General features: G+C 43.0%; 1 protein-coding gene across 2 annotated transcripts in view; it reads left to right on the forward strand.

Moving 5' to 3' along the window:
* Zzef1 (zinc finger ZZ-type and EF-hand domain containing 1) overlaps positions 1–19,657 on the forward strand; it is a 112,314-nt gene that overhangs the window by 79,444 nt on the left and 13,213 nt on the right. For both annotated transcript variants that reach the window (XM_040749095.1, XM_040749096.1), the window contains exons 38-47: positions 1,655–1,805; positions 3,299–3,438; positions 6,745–7,022; positions 8,023–8,195; positions 8,728–8,862; positions 13,318–13,514; positions 15,262–15,381; positions 16,546–16,737; positions 17,976–18,076; positions 19,521–19,656. In XM_040749095.1, the coding sequence (XP_040605029.1) occupies positions 1,655–1,805; positions 3,299–3,438; positions 6,745–7,022; positions 8,023–8,195; positions 8,728–8,862; positions 13,318–13,514; positions 15,262–15,381; positions 16,546–16,737; positions 17,976–18,076; positions 19,521–19,656 (1,623 nt within the window). The remainder of the gene's footprint in view (positions 1–1,654; positions 1,806–3,298; positions 3,439–6,744; positions 7,023–8,022; positions 8,196–8,727; positions 8,863–13,317; positions 13,515–15,261; positions 15,382–16,545; positions 16,738–17,975; positions 18,077–19,520; position 19,657) is intronic.

Raw genomic sequence — 19,657 nt, forward strand, 5'->3', positions numbered from 1 at the left:
ATTGGTTTTTACGAGACAGGGTTTCTCTGTATTGTTTTGGAGGTTGTCGATCCAGCCTGGCCTCGAACTCACAGAGATCCTCCTGCCTCTGCCTCCCGAGTGCTGGGATTAAAGGCGTGCGCCACCAACGCCCGGCTATTTTATTTATTTTGATGCTCAGATTGACCCTGTGTTTGGCCTGGTGGCCACTCCTGTCTGGTTTTTTTATCCTCTCTCTGTCTGTCTGTCTGTCTCTCTCTCTTTCTCTTTGTGTGTACAGGTGCAGGTACGTTCTATAAAAGGGGTGATAATAACAATGACTGTAACACAGAGTTATTGTAGGAGTTATATACTGTCCACACTTGGAAGAAACTTGTAAAGTGCTTAGAACATGCAAACAGTAAGCCCCGTGTCAGAAGGGGACATTGGATGTTCTACTCTATCACTCTTTGCCACATTCCTTGAAACAGGGTTTCTCACAGAACCTGGAGCTAATGTGATAAACAAGCCCCAACAATCCTCCTGCCTCTTCTCCTGGCAGCAGTTATAGACATAACATATACGTGGCCACATCCAGCCTTTTTTTTTTAATTTATTCATTTACTTTACATCCCAACCAGTTTCCCCTCCCTCCTCTCCTCCCATTTCCTCCCCTAGCCCTCCCCCAATCCATTCCTCCTGTTTCAGTTTAGAAAGGGGCAGGCTTCCCATGGGCGTCAACAAAGCATGTGTATGGGTGCTGGGATCTGACTAATCGTCATGCTTGTATGACAAGGGTCTCTTACCCACTTAGCTTACAGTTCTGTCCTTTACCCTTAGAATATTCATTTCTGTATCAATAAAATATCTTAAATCTGTAGCAGTAGAAACAATGTTATGTATAGATTTGATGTAATGCTATTATCTTTACAATAGCATTAAAGATAATAGCAGATATAATACTTTTCTGATTGTAAATAAAGATGGGTTTCATTTTCTGCGTGTGTATGCTGTAACACATGTACACTTTCGTGTGTGTGTGCATATGTGTGTAAGTCAGAAGTCAGCATCAAGAGTCTTCCTCTCTCACTCTTCACCTCTTTTTTTTTGAGGCAGGATGTCTCACTGAACCTGAACACCAGTTCAGCAATACTAGCTGGCAATAAGCTCCAGGGATCCCCCTGTCTCTGCCTCCTCCCACACTAGGATTACAGGCACTCCCTACCATACCTGAGTTTTACATGGTTCCTAGAGATCCAAATTTAGGTCCTTGTGCATACATGGTGAGCACTTTACTGATTGAGGCATCTGCCAGCCTGTGTTTGTTTTTCTACCAAAAAAAAAGTATATAAAGATGATCACTGTATTGTACTAGAAGGAAATCAACAACTCTATCTTTTTCCCAAAAGAAGAACTTCAATTCCTAGCTTCTGGAAGGCACATGGAATATTCTAAAGATTTGGTATGAGCCATTGCTTATGTGACCTGAAAACTCTAATGGCACTTCAGAGATGACCAGGGGGTTGTAATAGGAGGATCATCATTATAGAGTGCTGGTTTATTCTAAGAAATTAGTAGCATTTTTCTAAAGAAATTCAGAAGATTCTTAGTTTGTGAAAGACTAGCTAATAGTTATATACAGTATATATGGAGTGTATTTTTGTTTTATTCTTTTACATTTACCTCCTGTTTTTAGGGAAAGAAAGCCACAGATAAAGAAGTCAGCCCTTTGGACTACAAGCAGAAGGAAACAGCGGCTAAAGGACTCTCCTTAACTAAGGACCCTTCATGCCAGACCCAGACTTCAGATGCACCTGCAAATGCTCATGTGCCTCCGGGACCTCCAGGTCAGGAACATATGGCCATTAACCCCATCTCCTTCCTCTCCAAGTGCACACATCATCACGTCTTCACTGTTGCATACAATTTGAAATTGTCCGATAACTGAGGTTTCTCCATTTCTGTTCAGCTGTGGCTGGTTACTTTGGATCACCTATCTTTTACTTGAGCTCATCTATTCCATGTGTTTACCAAGTGCCTTCTCTTTGTTAAGCACCGTGCTGGATCCCAGGGATGAAATTTACCAACACAGACAAAGGGACACATGGCCTCTGCGCTCCTGGAACAGGAAGGTTTCAGGCAGAGATACAAATAACTGTCTTTTGAGATGGCCTGTGATTCTGGCCCCAGGGGAAGGGTGACAGGTGTTAGCCCTGATCTAGAGCAGATTGTATCTGTATAAAGCCATGTAAAAGGAGAGATGTAAGGGATCTTGAATGTGCCAGGATATGTAGTAGGGACTGACATTCAGGCAGAAATCACTCACTGTGAGAAAAGTCCTCTTAGTAGGTTCCAGAACTAACATGAAGAGAAGTTTTTATGCAAGATGTGCAGGGCCAGAGCAGAGCACTGGAAGATGACACAGAAGAGCTACTGTGGTGCTTGCTTGCTGCATGGCTGTGACATTCAGGCCTTAGCCTGTCAGAGGAAGAAAGTGGTAGAGCCAGAGCTGGGATTTTGGAGGATGAAGCAATAGTGCTGGGTTACAGGAGATGCTTCAGGCAGCCCCTTGGTTGTTCTGTAATAGAAGTAAGTGAAAGTGAGTGTATTCTGCACCATCATCAAGACCAGCTCTCAGAAGCAAGACACTCCACAGCATGCTAGGTCCTCAAAGTGTACCAGAATCAGATTCCCCTGCGGATCAGCATTTTGGTTCATAGACAACAAGTATCTGTCAGGTACCCCCATGTTCTGGGACATTGTTAAGTGCACAAAAGAGGCAAAAAACCAGAAGGGTACTTGATGAACAGCAAACACAAATGTGTAGAATGTTAAAGGGTAATCAAATGCTCAGAGAACAGGGAGAACGGTCCCCTATTCAATTAGGATTTTGTTGTTGTTTCAAAAAGATTATTTTATGTGTAAGGGTGTTTTGTCTACATGTATATCTGTTCACCAAGTGTGTGCCTGGTAGAGGCAGAGGCCAAAGAGGAAGTTATGTCCCCTGAGTCTGGAGTTGAAGTAGTTGGGAGCCACCATGTGGATGCTGGGATCAAACCCAGGTCCTTTGTAAGAGGAACCAGTGCTCTTAATCACTGAGCAAAGTCTCTGGCCCCTTTGTTCTTTTTAAACAAAGTCTTTCTGTGTAGCCCAGGCTGGCCTCAAACTCTTGATTAGCCACTCTGTCAAGTGCCAGGATTCCAGGCATTCATTACCATGCCTGGGTTCAGCAATAGGATATTATCCAGCTTCCTTCTGTAGGAAGGGTAGGGTTGTGGTTTAGTTGCCTTTTATGTGTGTGGAACCCGGCAGAATCTGACAGTGGTGTTTCCTCACACAGATGCTGAACATCCAGAAGTGTCCTCTCAGACACCAGTAGAAGAGAAGGCAATTAGTCCAAACCCTGAGCAAGTGTTTGCAGAATGTTCCCAGAAGAGGATTTTAGGATTGCTGGCAGCCATGTTACCTCCTATCCAGTCGGTAAGGGTTTTCTTTGTGAAAGAGTGGGTGGTTATATTCACAGAAAAATATGGTGGTAAGGTGTAAGCAGAAACCAACTGTTATCAACAGCTGTGTCGTGAGGTAGGGGACGACTATTAATTAAAGCTACCTTCTTTGAATTTACATTTCGTATGAGTGTAATTGCCTTTTTTTTTAATTTTTTTTTTCCGAGACAGGGTTTCTCTGTGTAACAGTTTAATTCTCTCTCTCTTTTTTTTTTTTTTTTTTGGTTTTACGAGACAGGGTTTTTCTGTATTGTTTTGGAGGCTGTCGTTCCAGCCCAGCCTCAAACTCACAGAGATCCGCCTGCCCCTGCCTCCCGAGTGCTGGGATTAAAGGCGTGAGCCACCACCGCCCAGCTCTGGTTTAATTCTTATGGTTACTTTTTCTATGTTTTTATTTTGAAAGGTTTTAACCTCATTGAAAATTTGGAAATACAATGAATGAAGATCTTCACCTAGATATTAGTTACTAGTGTTGTTTTATGTCTGCTAATTTATATATTTATTATATTTTTTCTGAAATAAAAAAATTTGAAAGCTTATAGGCATTTCATCCTCAGTTCTCCTAAAAGTACCATCTTTTGAGTACCATGTTACTAACGTATTAAACACTTAGGCCTTGTAGCTCACACTGTAGACCCAACACTTTGTAGGCACTCTGGACTTTAGAGTGACACTATATATATATGTATGAATGTACACACACGCACACACACACGCCTTTTTTAAAAGTTCAATTAAACTGCAGAGAACCTACACATAGTTTTTTTTTTTTTTGTAAAAATCAGTATCCATTTAAGAATGTGTTGGGTTCAGAGGACATGCTTATTTGGTCCCCTTTATTATATTCACCTTGCTTTAATGTTTGTTATAGTAACTGCCTTTAAGATTCCCTGCCCCCTGGACCGATAGCCTCCAAAACAATACAGAGAAACCCTGTCTCGTAAAAACCAAAAAAAAAAAAAAAAAAAAAAAAAAAGATTCCCTGCCCCCTCTCCAGACAGGATTTGTCTGTGTAACAGCCCAGGCTGTCCTGGAACTTGCATCTGTCCAGCACTATTTTGGTAATTTTCATAATATTCTTTATAATTTTCTGGACTCTTCATGTGTGCATATTTTATATGAATTTTAGTTTTTTTATCTTTAAGATCTGGTGAGTTATTTACTTTGAAATGGCATTGAATATATTAATTTAGGAATAACTGACATCTTTAACAATACTTTTTTTTTTCTCATGACTAAGAATCAGACAGAGCTAGCAAAATGAAGAAACAAGTTTCCCCAAGTTTCCAAACTGTAGAAAAGGGAGATATCCCTATGACCCATGGTTTGGTCTTCAGATCTCTGGGTCCAGGGACAAAAATGCCAAGAGCTGCTTAGTCTGAGGGAAGTCACCTTGTGGTGGGGACTGAAGCTGACTTATGAGTCAGTCACAGTATCTGGCAGGAGCGTCAGTGTTTTCTCAGCATAGGGGTTTAGAGAATGAGAGAACGAGTTACGAGTTCACAGCAGTTCCTGCAGTTCACACGTGATGGCACAAGATTCATTTAGTTTTTTCTTTTTTGCATTTGCACCTCTAATCTTTAGCATGAGGTCCTGCATCTCATGACCCTTGGTATAAGTACTTATTTGATCAGCCTCTTTTTGTTGTTGTTGTTTTTCAAGGCAGGGTTTCTCTGTAGCTTTGGAGGCAGTCCTGGAGCTAGCTCTGTAGATCAGGCAGGACTCAACCTGCCTGCCTCTACCTCCTGAGTGCTGGGATTAAAGGTGTACTCCACTACCACCCGACAACAGCCACTATTCTTTGAAGAGTGTTCTCCCTTTCCTCTTTTGACTCTATACTGAGGCTCTCCCAACCTTAACAGTTCCTCATCATGTCTGCCTTTATGCCAATTCCTAGGTTCCCATTACTTGGAAACTTGCAGCCCACACCACACCAGCCCCTCTCTGTACACTTCCTTGTTCTTCATGGACTCCAGCAGCCCTGTCAGCCATCCCTTCAAGGGATGCCTTCCTGAGATTTAGTTTTTATTGCTAAGAGCTTTTGTACTTGAGTTGTGTTGCTTTCTAGTTTGTATACAGTGTCCTCTTGAATCACACTCAACTGTACTAACTCACAATTATTAAAGAGGTTCTCCAGTTTTTCCCTATGGAAAATAATAAATGGCTTAAGTGGGCAGAAATGTAATCAGCTGTTTTCTAAATGGCATTTTTAATAATATAGCATTGGAAGCCAAGTAAAATGCAGACAGTATTTAAAGAAAGAAAAATAGGGCTGAGAAGATGACTTGGTGAGTAACATATTTACAATGCAAGCTGAGGACCCAGAACCCACTTAAAGTTGGATACAGTAACGTGTTTCCCCATGGAGAGGGGTGGGGCAGCGTAAGACAGATAAACAAGCAAGCCTGGCATACACAGAAGCAAACAAAGGACCCTGTCTCAAACGAAGTGCAAGGCACGGACCAACATTGGAGGTTTTCCCTTGACCTCCGCATTGTGCTGTGGTACACGCGCGCGCGCACACACACACACACACACACACACACACACACACATACATGCGTGCATGCACACATACCACTGAAGGAAGGAAGGTAAAGGGAGGAAAAATAATGTACAGGTATTGCCTATAAATGTGTGTAGAGAAAGGTTGACAAACTGTCCTTCCAACTGTTAATAGTTGCTACTTCTTTGGCAGTGGTGGGAGGGCTATGATGGAAGGTCTGATTTTTTTTAGTTCTTTGAATTTTTTTTTCTTGGTTTTTCGAGGCAGGGTTTCTCTGTATTGTTTTGGAGGCTATCGGTCCAGCCCGGCCTCGAACTCACAGAGATCCGCCTGCCTTTGCCTCCCGAGTGCTGGGATTAAAGGCGTGCGCCACCACTGCCCGGCCTTTGAATTCTTTATAATGGACATTATCAGGAGAGGAAGAAAAGCAAGTGCTTGCTACTCTGGTAGAGGACCAGAGTTTAGTTCTCAGCCCTCATGTTTATAGGTTCAACAGCTCCTGTATCTAGCTGCAGGGTTCCAATGCTCTCTTCTGGGCTCCAGAAGCAACTGAATTACATGTGTATAATCACACATACACATACAAATAAAAAATTAAATTTAAAAAGTAGGATAAGATGATACCTGAGCATATTTATTTTATTTACAGTTGATTGTTCATATGCCATTTTTGAAACTGGAATTAGGTCGGGTGTAATACACGAATGGGTGGCATTTGTAGATGATGTGGCTGCTTGGACTTGTACTAAAGAGATCTTCCCTCTCTGTTGACAGGGTCCCACAGTCCCCCTGATAGACCTGGAGCACGTCCTCCCACTCATGTTTCAGGTTGTCATCTCCAACGCAGGCCATCTGAATGAAACCTACCACCTCACCCTGGGCCTCCTGGGCCAGTTAATTGTCCGTCTTTTGCCAGCAGAGGTGGACACTGCAGTTGTCAAGGTCCTTTCAGCCAAACACAACCTGTTTGCTACAGCAGACAATGGTATTGTACCAGATGGCTGGAAGACCACCCACCTGCTCTTCAGTTTAGGAGCCGTGTGCCTGGACAGGTAACCTTGGTTTCCATATACCCAGCCTCCATAACACCCTTTGTGGTACACACTGAGAATAAAGGTCTAGCTGTCAATTAGTTCCAGTGTGCTGCAGTGCTAAGGCTCTTCTGTGAGAATTCAACTAGTAACTCCACACTAAAATAGCTGAAAGCCTCAGCGGCATCTGCCAGTCAGCTCTGATGAGATCTATTCTAGTAGCTTTGTCTTGAGCAAAGTAAGTATAGTCATTGCAGTTGAGAAATCTGTTGTCATTGTAAAAACAACAATCGTAATACCAAATTGGAAATGAATGAAGAAGGAAAAATGACCTTGACTTGTACCATATGTTTATATCTAAGTTCCTTTCTGAGCATGGCTATAAATATGAATGTATCTGTCAGTATGTGCATGTGAAGATGACATTCTAGAGCAGTGGTTCTCAATCTTCCTGATCCTGTGACCCATTAATACAGTTCCCTCAACGATAAAATTATTTTCATTGCTACTTCATGACTATAATTTTGCTGCTGTTATGAATTGTAATATGCTTATCTGTGTTTTCAGGTTGTCTTTTTTAATGTGCATTGGTGTTTTGCCTACATGTTTGTCTGTGTGAGGGTACTTGATTCCCTGGAACTGGAGTTCTAGACAGTTGTGAGCTGCCATGTGGGTGCTGGGAATTGAATCCAGGTCCCCTTAACCTCTGAGTCATCTCTCCAGTCCTTAGGTGGTCTTAGATGACCCCTGTGAAAGGGTTGGTTGACCCCCAAAAGTGGTTATGACCCATAGGTTAGGAACCACTATTTTAGATTTCAGAGCATAGTTGTAGATTGAGTTTCTAGGCTGAGTATATAAGTAACAGATCTTGATTTTGTTTGTTTGTTTTCACTTATCTTTATATGAAAAGCATCATTCTGGTAGTTTTTAAGCTAAGTAATGGTTGGTTCTTTGCCTGAGTCTGACTCTTCCTAGGTTAGTGAGCTGAGATATTTGTAACATTGGAGCTCTTGCCTTCTAGCCGAGTGGGCTTGGACTGGGCCTGCTCCATGGCAGAGATTCTTCGGTCACTCAACAATGCCCCATTGTGGCGAGACGTCATTGCCACCTTCACAGACCACTGCATCAAGCAGCTGCCTTTCCAGCTGAAGCACACCAACATCTTCACCCTGTTGGTGCTTGTCGGCTTCCCCCCAGGTACAGAATCTGAAGTCCTGTTCGCCCAAGTCTCTGTAGCACATATATACATACATACATACATACATACACACACACACACACACACACGCGCGCGCGCGCGCGCGTGCGCGCGCACACACACACACACACACGGGAATTTTTTTAGTTGTATGATTTGCTTTTATAGTCTTGGTATATTTTCAGAACTGTACAGTTGTTAGACTTGCATTGTCAACAGTTAGATATTTTATTCATTTTACTAGTTTTGCATAGTAGGTAACTATAATGTATTTGGTAACAAAGAACTTTAGAGACTGTTATCTTTCGCTTTGGCACTCATGTTGATCGTCCTCATTTTGTATGCCTCATCTGACTGTAATTAGGAGCTGTAAAGCGATGGCAAGCACCTAATCTTGTGCCAGGTCTGCATCCAATCCTTAGGACTTAGGGTTGGGAAGACCCCCCTATCCATGCATGCTTGTAGAAGAGCAAGCAAAAGGGACTGGGCTTGTGCCTAATGAAGTGCCTCTTCCTGCATCAACGCTCTAGGTCCTCTGTGTGGGAACCCGCTGTGTTTATATGGATAATGCCAATGAACCCCATAATGTGATCATCTTGAAGCACTTCACTGAGAAGAACAGAGCTGTGATTGTCGACGTCAAAACCAGGAAAAGGAAAACAGGTCTTAAGCATAATTATGTCTTCTAAGAATGGAAGAAAATATTCTAATCCTTGCATGCTATGAAACCATTGAAGACGCCTCCATTCTTGTTCCTTCATGTGATTGTTTAATTTTTTAAATTACGTTTATTTATTTCCATGTACATACACACATGGAGATCACAGGACAACTTGTGGGAGTCAATTTTCTCATTCTGTCGCCTGAGGCCCTAGAGATTGAACTCAGGTTATCAGGCTTGGTGGCACATGCCATATCCACTGAGCCCCCTCACCAGCTCAAATCTTTAGAATTAAGTGGATTTCTTATGTAGAGTATGGTGGTACAAGTCTATAACCTCAGCACTGAGGCAGGAGCATCACATAATCATGATCAGCATGATAGTGGTTTGAGGCTAGTCTGGGCTGCATAATGAGACCCTGTCTCAAAATAAAATAGTAATGGTAACTAATAAACATAGTAAACGCATGTAGTCAGTCTTCTTTTTAATCCAGTGTGACAGTCCCTTCCTTTCAATACATCTTATGATTGATTGAGTCTAAGCCTGCTGTCTCCTCGCTTATTTCCCATTTGTCTCTGCTCTTCCTTCTTTTTTTTTCTTCTCTTGCCTTCTTTTGGATTGATTTTTCTTATTTTCTAAAGATTCAGTTCGGGTCTGCTGTTGGCTCTAACTATAACTGTTGCTCTGGTGTCACAGTTGTCAGTACTTTAGTCAGACTTGGGAGATGGCCCTGAGATTTGCTCTGCACCCCTGTGACTCTCTGTCTTCAAATATTACTCCACTCTACAATTGTGTAGAGATACTGTATTTGTGCCTCATATCTGCCTCCTTCTGTGTTATTGTAGTCACACGTTTTATTCTACATGATGTAATTCTGGTAGTATATAATGCACTGTAAGATGTGAGTTCTTAACTACAGAGATTTTAAGTGAAAACAATGCATATTATATTCAATTATACATTTACTATTTTTGGTGTTCCTCATTGCTTTTTGTAGATTTAGAAGTCCATCTAGTTCAATTTTCTTTGGTTTGAAACCTTTTTGTTAGCATTTCTTGTAGTGCATGCCACAAAAATCTGTCTGGAAAATGTTTGTTTTTGAGACTGACTCTCACCAAATAGCCTTTGAAGTCTTTCTATCTTTCTCTCCCAATGACTGGTTTTGTAGGTGCACACTACCACTCCTGGCTTTGACTTTATCTTTGAAAGATTATTTTTCTGGGGCTGAAGAGATGGTTCAGCAGTTAAGAGCTCATCCAAAGGACCTAGGTTTGGTTCCCAGCACCCACGTCCAATGTTTCCAGCACTCTCTCCTGGTCTCCGTGGGCACTGTACTGACATGTACAAATCCTCACACTGACAGACATGTATACACAAAATTAAAAGTAAAAGCTTTATAAAATGTAACTTTTCTAGATAAAAAAAATTCTGAGAGATATTTTAGCATTTGTTGTTATACTGTTCTGTCTCTGTCTCTGTGTGTATGTATGTATGTGTGTGTAGATCTCACATAGCACAGACTGCCTTGAACTTGCTGTATAACTAAGGCTGACTTTGGGCTTGTGATCCTTCTGTGTTTGCCTTGAGTGCTAGGGTTACAGGCATGTGCATCACCTGGCTAATGGACTGGAGACCAGCCCTAGGCCTTGTGGTTGTTAAGGAGGCAGTCTGCCGTCACAGCTGCTCCCAGCTCCCAATAGTTTTTTTTCTTTGAATTCTTTAAAGATGTCTTTCTGTTGTTCTCTGGGTTACACTAATTCTGCTGTGAAGTGGCGTGAGGCCTGCTGTTGTTATCTTTGTTGCTGTTTATAGTGTATCTTTTCTCTGACTGCTTAGGGATTATTTGAATACCATGATGGTGGATAAGGCATTCTGTAATAGTGGCAGAAGCATTACATGTAGGAAAGGCAATACATAACCAGAATAAGTAAGGACAAAGCATTGTCATTTCCACAGAGGAAGTGGTCCAGTATAATCAACCTGCCCCCAGGTTGTAGGCTGACTACTCTGGGAATGGTGCCATATCTGGGTTTCAGTGTTGGTCTCTGTTAGCAGATCTGGCACTCAGCTGCAGTGTAGCCAGGTCAGCCTTGGTGAATGGAAGTCCATGTTGTTGAGCTCATGCATAACCCCCATATCTCCACCATGGCCACCTTGTTCATGGGCTTATTGGGCAATGACAGAGATAGCTGGGGAAAGAGGCTGACTGTCCACAGAATGGGTTATCCTACCTACTTGATTATTGCTAAAGTCACCCTTCAGTGACTTCTTCCATTTGGAGAGATCTGTCCGCACACTTCTTCCTCAGAAGTGTTTCTCACCAGTTTTCCAATCTTGCTCTTTCTACGATCCTAGTAAATAGTCACACATCTGGCTATTTCTCCTTCCAAGGAATGTGCTACCCAAAGTTATGCCCACTGTAAAGATTTCTCTTCACCAATATCTTTCAGGGTTGTAATGCTGCAGCTGTCTGCTTCTGGGTGATGCCTGCAGAACCATCAGTAAACCAGGCTCTAGTCTTTTCTTTCTCAGTCAGCAGACCATAGGGCACACCTCTTAGGCTATAGGTTCATGTTTGGGATGGCATTGTAATAGGAGTAGAAACTGTAGGCAACTTCTTCAGGACCTGCTCACTGACTTATCTTGAAATTGGTGTATGGACTGAGAGTTCTTATTGCCACAATCCAATGTAGCCTTTCTTTCCTTTGTTTGAGTTTTTCCCCCCTCTTATACAGATCAAACAAGAATGCAGTAGACTTCTTAGCTATGCCATGCATGCCTAGAACAGTATGATTGACTAGCCAGTATCAAAGGTCCATATAAGTCATGCCGCCATAAAAATCACTTTGTGCCTGTGCTGCCCATTATGGATCATGCCATTATCATCATTTCTTTGTCAGTGATGCCCATTATGATAACTATAATCACCTTACCTTTGGTCACTTAGTACTACCACCTGGCCCGTGCTACCTCAAGGGCCCAGTTAAACCCATTTCATTTGATACATCCAATTGAGCAGCAGCATCTGCAACCTCAAGGTCTGGCACAAGGACAAGGGCAACAACAACGCTCCTGAAGTGTGCTGCTGCCCCCTCGCCATTTTGCAGCTCCATCCCAAGTTACAGGATCATCCCATGGTTAACCAATTGATGCCCTTACTCTGAGGCTGGGGCTTGAATTTTTGCTGTAATTCAGCTAACCTTAAAATGAGGGTTTTGGTTTGATTTTCCACAACAAACTCTGTGCCTTCTGGAAGGAAGGGCACACTTAGAAACTTCTAGATTGGTTATGCACCTCTGGAGCTGATCCTTTTTATCACTAAGGTCCGTTAATTGTTATCCTTCACCATATTTTGAGATGCTAGAAGTTGGTTAATTTTATCTCAGAATTCATTCTTTTCCATTGTCATTTTATACAGAGATGCAGGAGTAACAAACCAGGAGCATCATTTTCCTTATTTTTCCACAGATTGTCAAAAGTTTTATATGCAGAGTAACCACATCTGTTGCCTTTCACAAGTGTTCAATCAGGATAATCAAATGTATCCCCTTAAGTTTGTAAAATAGTTCACCCCACAGGCTTTGGTACTCTGAGCCTAGGAGAGCTTCACTAATTGGGGTATTAGCAAATTGAAAAGTCTATTCCAGATACTTTTAAAAAATTCATCTTAATACTTCTATTGCTGTAGAACCTCTGCTGGTACCAAAATCGGCATTGATCAGGGTTCTCTAGAGGAATAGAACTGATAGGATGAATCGAGGCGGGGCAGATTTATGAGAATGACTTACAGGCTGTGGTCCAGCTAGTCCAACAATGACTGTCTATCAGTAGAAGGTCCAGTAATCCAGTAGCTAGCTGTTCAATCCACAGACTGAATGTTTCAGCTGACCTTCAGTATACGCTAGAATCCCAAAGAAGCAGACTCTATTGGCAGTAAAGGGATGATGAACTTTCCAGGGAGACTGAAGGCAAGCAGACAAAGAGAACAAGCTTCCTTCTTCCATGTCCTTTATATAGGCTGCCAGCAGAAGATGGGGCCCAGATTAAAGGTGAATCTTCCCACTTCAAAAGGTCTGCATTAAAAGTGGTTCTTCTCACTTCAAATGATTAAAAGTCCCTCATAGGTGTGCCCAGCCAAGTGGGTTTTAGTTAATCTCAGATGTAATCAAGTTGACAACCAAAAACAGCCCTCACAACACCTTTTGGCGATGACCTGCTTGTGCATAGTAATAAGAATTTTGCATTGTGACTTGTCTCTCTCAGTTCCCCATGGACAAGTGACTCTGTACCACTTTTGTGCTCACCTGCAAACTAGGCTTAAATATATTGGCTACACCGAGCCTGAGACACTTATTTCTGCAGTCCTTGCTTTGTGAGGCCTGTGGAGAAACCTGGCTGTAGAGGACACTAACTGTACTCTTTGTGCCTTTCTTTTCCTCTTTGACATGATGCTATAGTGAAGGACTACCAACTGGTCCAGAAGGGAGGACAAGAGTGTGACACCTCTCAGGCCCAGCTGAGCCAGTACTCCCAACACTTTGCCTTTATTGCCAGTCATCTTCTGCAAACCAGCATGGACAGCCATTGTCCCGAGGCAGTGGAAGCAACATGGGTCCTTTCCTTGGCCCTCAAAGGTTTATATAAAACTCTAAAGGTAATGGCATACCTCTTCCGTGTGCACAAACCTTCCTTTGATTTGACATCTGTGGGGATTGACAAGGGGGGAAATGCTACCTGATTTGGATGAATGGTTAACAGTGGGTTGTTTTAGAAATGCTTGAGACCTTATCCAAGGATAACTTTAAGGAAAAAGGAAGAAAGAATTTTCCCAGTGTTTTTGAATCTTATTTTATTTTTTGTGATTTTTTTTTTTTTTTTTTTTTTTGGTGGTGGTGGTGGTTGGGTTTGGGGCGGGGATTGTTGTTGTTGTTGAGACAGGGTTTTTCCTGTGTAGCCTTGGTTGTCCTGGAACTCTCTCTGTAGACCAGGCTGGCCTTAAACTCACAGAGATCCACCTGCCTCTGTGTCCTGAGTGCTGGGATTAAAGGTGTGTGCCACCCCCAACCTGGCAAGTCTCAGTTTTTTAAACTGTTTCATGAACTCAGGTACTGTGACTTCTTGGAACATGATCCTGCCTTGGGTGAAGAAAAGTGGGCTTTTTTTACTTCACACCCAGCAGGAGCTCCTCTAGGTTATCACAGGAATTGCAGGAGGAATAAAAGGAACCAGCATCCCTAGGAGCTTCAAGGGATCAATTAGTGTGGCCATTAGGCTTGGAGGAAGTAGCTAAGCGGTATTTGGGGCTGAGAGAAACCCTGACCCATTCGGACTTTGGGGGTCTTAGTAGACTGGAGTGCTAGGTCTTTCAAGGAGACACATTTGAGGTTACTTGCAGGATGATTTTCCTTACAGAGCTGTCCTTGAAGGGATCCCAGCTGAAGTTTGTTGTCCCTTAACATTGAAGTGTTCAGTAGTAGCTCTTGTAGGAAGGTCATTGGTTGGTGGTGAAGGGGGATGACTCAGGTACCACCAGAGACTTGCCTGCTTGACTCTCCAGCTCTGGGCAGCACTGAGGTGTAACTGTCAGCTGAGACCATCCATCTGTTAGTTCAGTTTCTGACATGTTTCACAACGGGCTTTGTTTCACTGTTTCCACTGTAATAGAAAAGGGAAATTAACTCCCTGATGACAGAGCTCTTAAATCCTCATCCAGTTTTATTTGTTTGAGACAAGTATTCATTATGTAGCCCTGACTAGACTGAAACTTACTATATGAACCAGGCTGGCCTCAGACTGAGAGATCTGCCTGCCTCTACTTCCCAAATGTTGGATTAAAGTGTGCACCACCACAAGTGCTCAGTTGGTTAATATTTATTTGTTGAGCACCAAGAGCCAAGTGGAACTGTGTGTGCAGTGGTGAACGAGAAAGAAGGCTGTGCTTTCATGAGGTTTGTGGTCTCCTAAGCAAAGGAGCACCTTCCTACCAGGAGGAGGGACAGCTCTGCATCGGAAGCCTTTTGAAAAGGAGAAATTTGAGGTGGCAGATATGGAACTAGCCTTGGGACAAAAAGGATAGCAAGTTTCAGACCTCAAAGTGGATCAGGCATGATGGTCATGGAGTAGAAGGCCTTCTAGATCTTTAAGATAGTGCAGCCAAGGGGGTGAGGCCAAAGAAAAAGACAGGGAGCCTTGTGGAACCCTGTCAGCCATGGTTAGGGCTTGGATTTTAGCATTTTTGGAAAGTTAAGAGGGGAAGTGACATAAAATAGGTTTCAGAAGTGTTTGCTCAGTGAAAGAACACAGAGTGAGTGAGGGCCAGTGCTTTCTGACTGGCTGGCACTCTGCCGACCTTAACTTCACTCTGAAGCACCTACAGATAGATCACTGTCTTGGCTTGGCAGGCTCACGGTTTTGCAGAGACCCATGCCACTTTCCTCCAGTCTGAGCTGCTGAAACTGCTGGTGAAGAAGTGCAGCAAAGGGACCGGCTTCAGTAAGACCTGGCTCCTGCGAGACCTGGAGGTGAGCCGGAGGGCTGTCCTGTACATCTGCACCCTGGCTCCCTGTGCACGCTCATTCTGTGCAGCTCTGAAACCCAGCCTTGATTCTGTCTTCCTGAGTTAGGGATCCTAACACCTGTCCTCCCCTGTCAGGAAAATGAATTGGGTGTTTGTTCAAAGAACCTTGGAGAAGTATTTTGTGGAAACATATAATTGACCATTAAATCATGATAATAAAATGTGTTTTTGAATTATTATTTCCCTCTAAAGTTCCTTTGAGCTAAAATCAGTTTCTAAATATGGCCACACATGTTTATCTTATGTAGGATTTCAGTCGGTAATTTCGTTTTATTGTTCTCCTCTGAGGCCTTAGATGTTCTTAGTGAAATTCTTGTGGTTCCCAGAGGCTTACAAGGTCAAGTGCTAGCTTCTAGTATAAATGGGATAGTGCTAGAGGGATGTGCTGTACTCTTCATCCTTACTGCATAGATGCCTGCATTTGAAGAATCAGCTCCAAATACTACAGGGTTTGCTTAGGTCTAAGGGAAATTTATAGAAGGGTGTTTTGCCTGCAACTGTGTCTGCACTACTTGGATGCCTGGTGCCTATAGAGGCCAGAAGAGGACATCAGATCCCCTGGATTTCAGTTACAGATGGTTGTGAGCTGCCATGTGGGTTCTAGGAATTGAACTCAAATCCTTGGAAAAGAGCAGCCAGTGCTAGTGCTCTTAACTGCTAAGCCGTCTCTCCAGCTCCCAAACCATCCTTCTTAATGGTGGTGTGTAAGACTGGAAAGTACTTTGCAGGTTTTGCCATTATTAATGCTTCATTGCCATATTTTGAACAGTATTTTTTATGTATTTTGTCATCTCTAAAAAATAAGTTATAGGTCAAAAGGATATATTTTTAATAGTTTAATAGTTACATTTCTCCAAAACAAGTGAGAAAAGGATAATATCCATTTGTGCTGTCAAGAAAGTTAATAGGCACAAGGGTCTCCATAGATTCTGCTAGCATTTCTTCTATCATAGGTACAGTTGAACATGCTTCCATGTTCTTTACTAATCACATATTCTCCATGTGAACTCTGATCTTAGTTAAACCCTTACATGATTAAAGATGTATGTCATGTTCTCACTCACTGAACACTCCTCTCCCTGCTCTGCTTGACTGACTTTGTGTGTAGATTCTGTCCATCATGCTGTATTCCTCAAAAAAAGAGATCAACACTCTGACTGAACATGGAGACCTGGAACTAGATGAGCGAGGGGACCAAGAGGAAGAAGTAGACCGGCCAGTTAGTAGCCCTGGAGAACCAGAACAGAAAAAACTGGACCCTCTGGAAAGCTTGGATGAACCTACCAGAATATGCTTCTTGGTATGTGCTCATCATGGGAATGGATTCTCCTTGGCTCAGTCTGTGCTTCAACCTAAACAAGTCTGGGGACTGGAGAGAGAGCTCAGTGGTTAAAGAGTACTTGTTCTTCCAAAGGACCGGGGTTGGATTCCCAGCACCCAAATGGGAGCTCACAACTTCAGTTCCAGGGGACCTGACACCCTCTTCTGAGCTCCATGGGTACTAGGCACACACATGGGACAAAGACAGACATGCAGGCAAAACATCCATTCACATAAATAAATTAAACCATTTTAGCTGCTCAGTTTGATGTCCCAGGAATTCATTTCCTAAATAGTCTGTTGCATACAGAAAAGATCCAAAAGGATAGTAGATCCCTATCATTGCAGTGGCTTTAAGATTTATGTATTTATTTTATGTGCTTGGTGTGTGCCTGTGTGATTTTTACATGCACCACATGCATGCAGGAACCTGCAGAGGCCCAGAAAAGGGTAGTGAATCCCCTGAAACTGGAACCACCATGTGAGTTCTGGGAATTGAACCCAGGTTCTCTGTAAAACCAGTAGGTACTTTTAACCACTGAGCCATTTTTCTAGCCCCTAAAGTGGCTTCCAATAGTAATGCACATTTTTTTCAATATATAGCACATGTCTTTAATCTATGAGCATTTAGCATTTACAGATTTTTTTTCTCAATATATGTTTTTATTTAAATTAGAAACATGCATGCTTCACATGTCAATCCCAGCTCCCTCTCCCACCCCTCCTCCCTTGTCCCTCCAACAGCTCCCCAGCCCCCCACCCAATCCCCACATAATTTCCCAGGGAGAGTGACCCTCCTTGGGGGGGGGGGGAATCTCCAGAGTCTGTCTTTTTTTAATACATATTTTAATTAATTTATTTTTATTTGATGTGCATTGGTGTTCTGCCTGCATGCATGTGTAAGGGTGTCAGGTCTCCTGGAACCAGAGTTACAGGTAGTTGTAAACTACTATGTGGGTGCTGGGAATTGAACTCAGGACCTCTGGAAGAGCAGCCAGTGCTCTTAACCACTGAGCCATCTCTCCAGCCCCAGTAATGCACATTTTATAGTTCATATCTTAGTACTCAAAATTTGCAATGCTTTTTTTTTTAAGTATACTCTTCTTCTGCTGTAACCTGGGGTAACTTGAAAGACTGTTTTGTCACTTCAGAGTACATGTTGTCCATGTCTTAAGACATATATCCTTGTCTGTCTTTTGCCTTCCTCCATGCCTCTAGATGGCTCATGATGCTCTCAATGCCCCTTTGCACATTCTCCGGGCCATATATGAACTGCAGATGAAAAAGACCGACTCTTTCTTCCTGGAAGTTCAGAAGAGGTAAAGACTATTGAGACCCCCTGAAGTGTGCCAAGTGAGGGTGGGGGGACTCTCCTGTCATGGGATCTGGAGAGGCCCTGACAGGCCAGGTAGCCATGGGGACTGGCCTGGAGTTGTTCCTGATGCCCTTGGAAAGGCAGCTGTGCCACTTTGACTGACTGGGTCATCGCTAAGAGTGTGACAGTTTCCTTTGAGAGTGTCATGTGTGCAGTCTTAAAGGTGCAGACTCTGGGATGCCTCTCATGCCATCCAGTGAGCAGATGGCACAGAGCAGAGCAGGGTCTGTGGCTCAAGAGGGGTTTTCACAGGGATGATTATATAATCAACAATATACCCTTCTCCTGACCCAGAAGTTCAGAGGTGGTTCCAGAACCCATCTCTTGAATTTGTGTGAAACTTTACATATCTTCCATCTAGCCTCCTCTTCTGTCCTGGCTTTGCTCTCTCTGTCTTCCTGCATACATATCATTCCCTCCCACCCTCTTCCCCTCTCCCTTCCGACTGTCCCCTCCCTCCCTTTTTGCTGTGCTAGGGAATCTCACAGTCTTGTACATGCTGAGCTAGCCCCTTAGCCCCTTAGCTTCTTATTCTAATGTGAAGTGAATTTCAATTTCATTCATGTTTCTGTTTTGCCCCATGTACTATCTAAAGTCCTGTGTGAAATGGAGCAGGTACTATGAGAGGAAGATGATCAGGCTACAGTCTAAGTTACTGTAACTCTAAAAGCAGAAGGACCTCAGACTGAGGCAGGTAGAATTTGTGATTTTCTCACAAAAGCATCCAGAGGGGACAGAGAAAGGGAGAACTGGGAAGACACTTGATTAAGTGTATGTCATGCAGGCATTAGGACCTGGGTTTAGATCCCCAGTACTTATGTAAAAGCTAGGAATGGCAGTGCTCATCTCTAGCTCCAGTGCTAGGGATGTGGGAATGGAGACAAATGGGTCCCTGGAACTTGCTAGTCAGCCAGTGAAGCCAGATCAGTAAGCTCTGACTCAGTAAGAGACCCTGTCTCTAAAAAGTAAGGTGGAGGACAGCTGAAAAGATGAGCTCAACCCCATATTCACACATACCAAAATTAAGAAAGAAATATAGACAGGCTGGAGAAATGTTTTAGTGGTTAAGAACACTTGTTGCTCTCACAGAGAACCTAGGTTTGATATTTGGAACCCTCTTTTGACAAAAAGTAATTTTAAAATAAAGAGAAAGATAAAAGTGGTTCCTAAGAGACAATTTACATCTCTGCTATGAAGATATTCTTGGAAGTCTGCATGTATGGCTGAATGGATGAATGCTGTGACTATAGTTTGCAAAGTATAGCTAGTTGTAATATAGTCGGGTGAGTAATAGTGAGAGAATAGCTCTGGGCACCTTTCTGACAAGGACAGTGTACTTTAAGCTCTTGTCTCCTCCACCTTTGTGCCTATCACTGGGCTCCCTTCAGATTTGATGGGGATGAGCTCACCACGGATGAGAGGATTCGCTCCCTGGCACAGAGGTGGCAACCCAGTAGGAGTCTGAGACTGGAGGAGCAGAGCGCCAAAGCTGTGGACACAGACATGATTATCTTGCCATGCTTGG

This window comes from Mesocricetus auratus, unplaced genomic scaffold, assembly GCF_017639785.1.
Source record: "Mesocricetus auratus isolate SY011 unplaced genomic scaffold, BCM_Maur_2.0 Super-Scaffold_100007, whole genome shotgun sequence".
NCBI classification, from domain to species: Eukaryota; Metazoa; Chordata; class Mammalia; order Rodentia; family Cricetidae; genus Mesocricetus; species Mesocricetus auratus.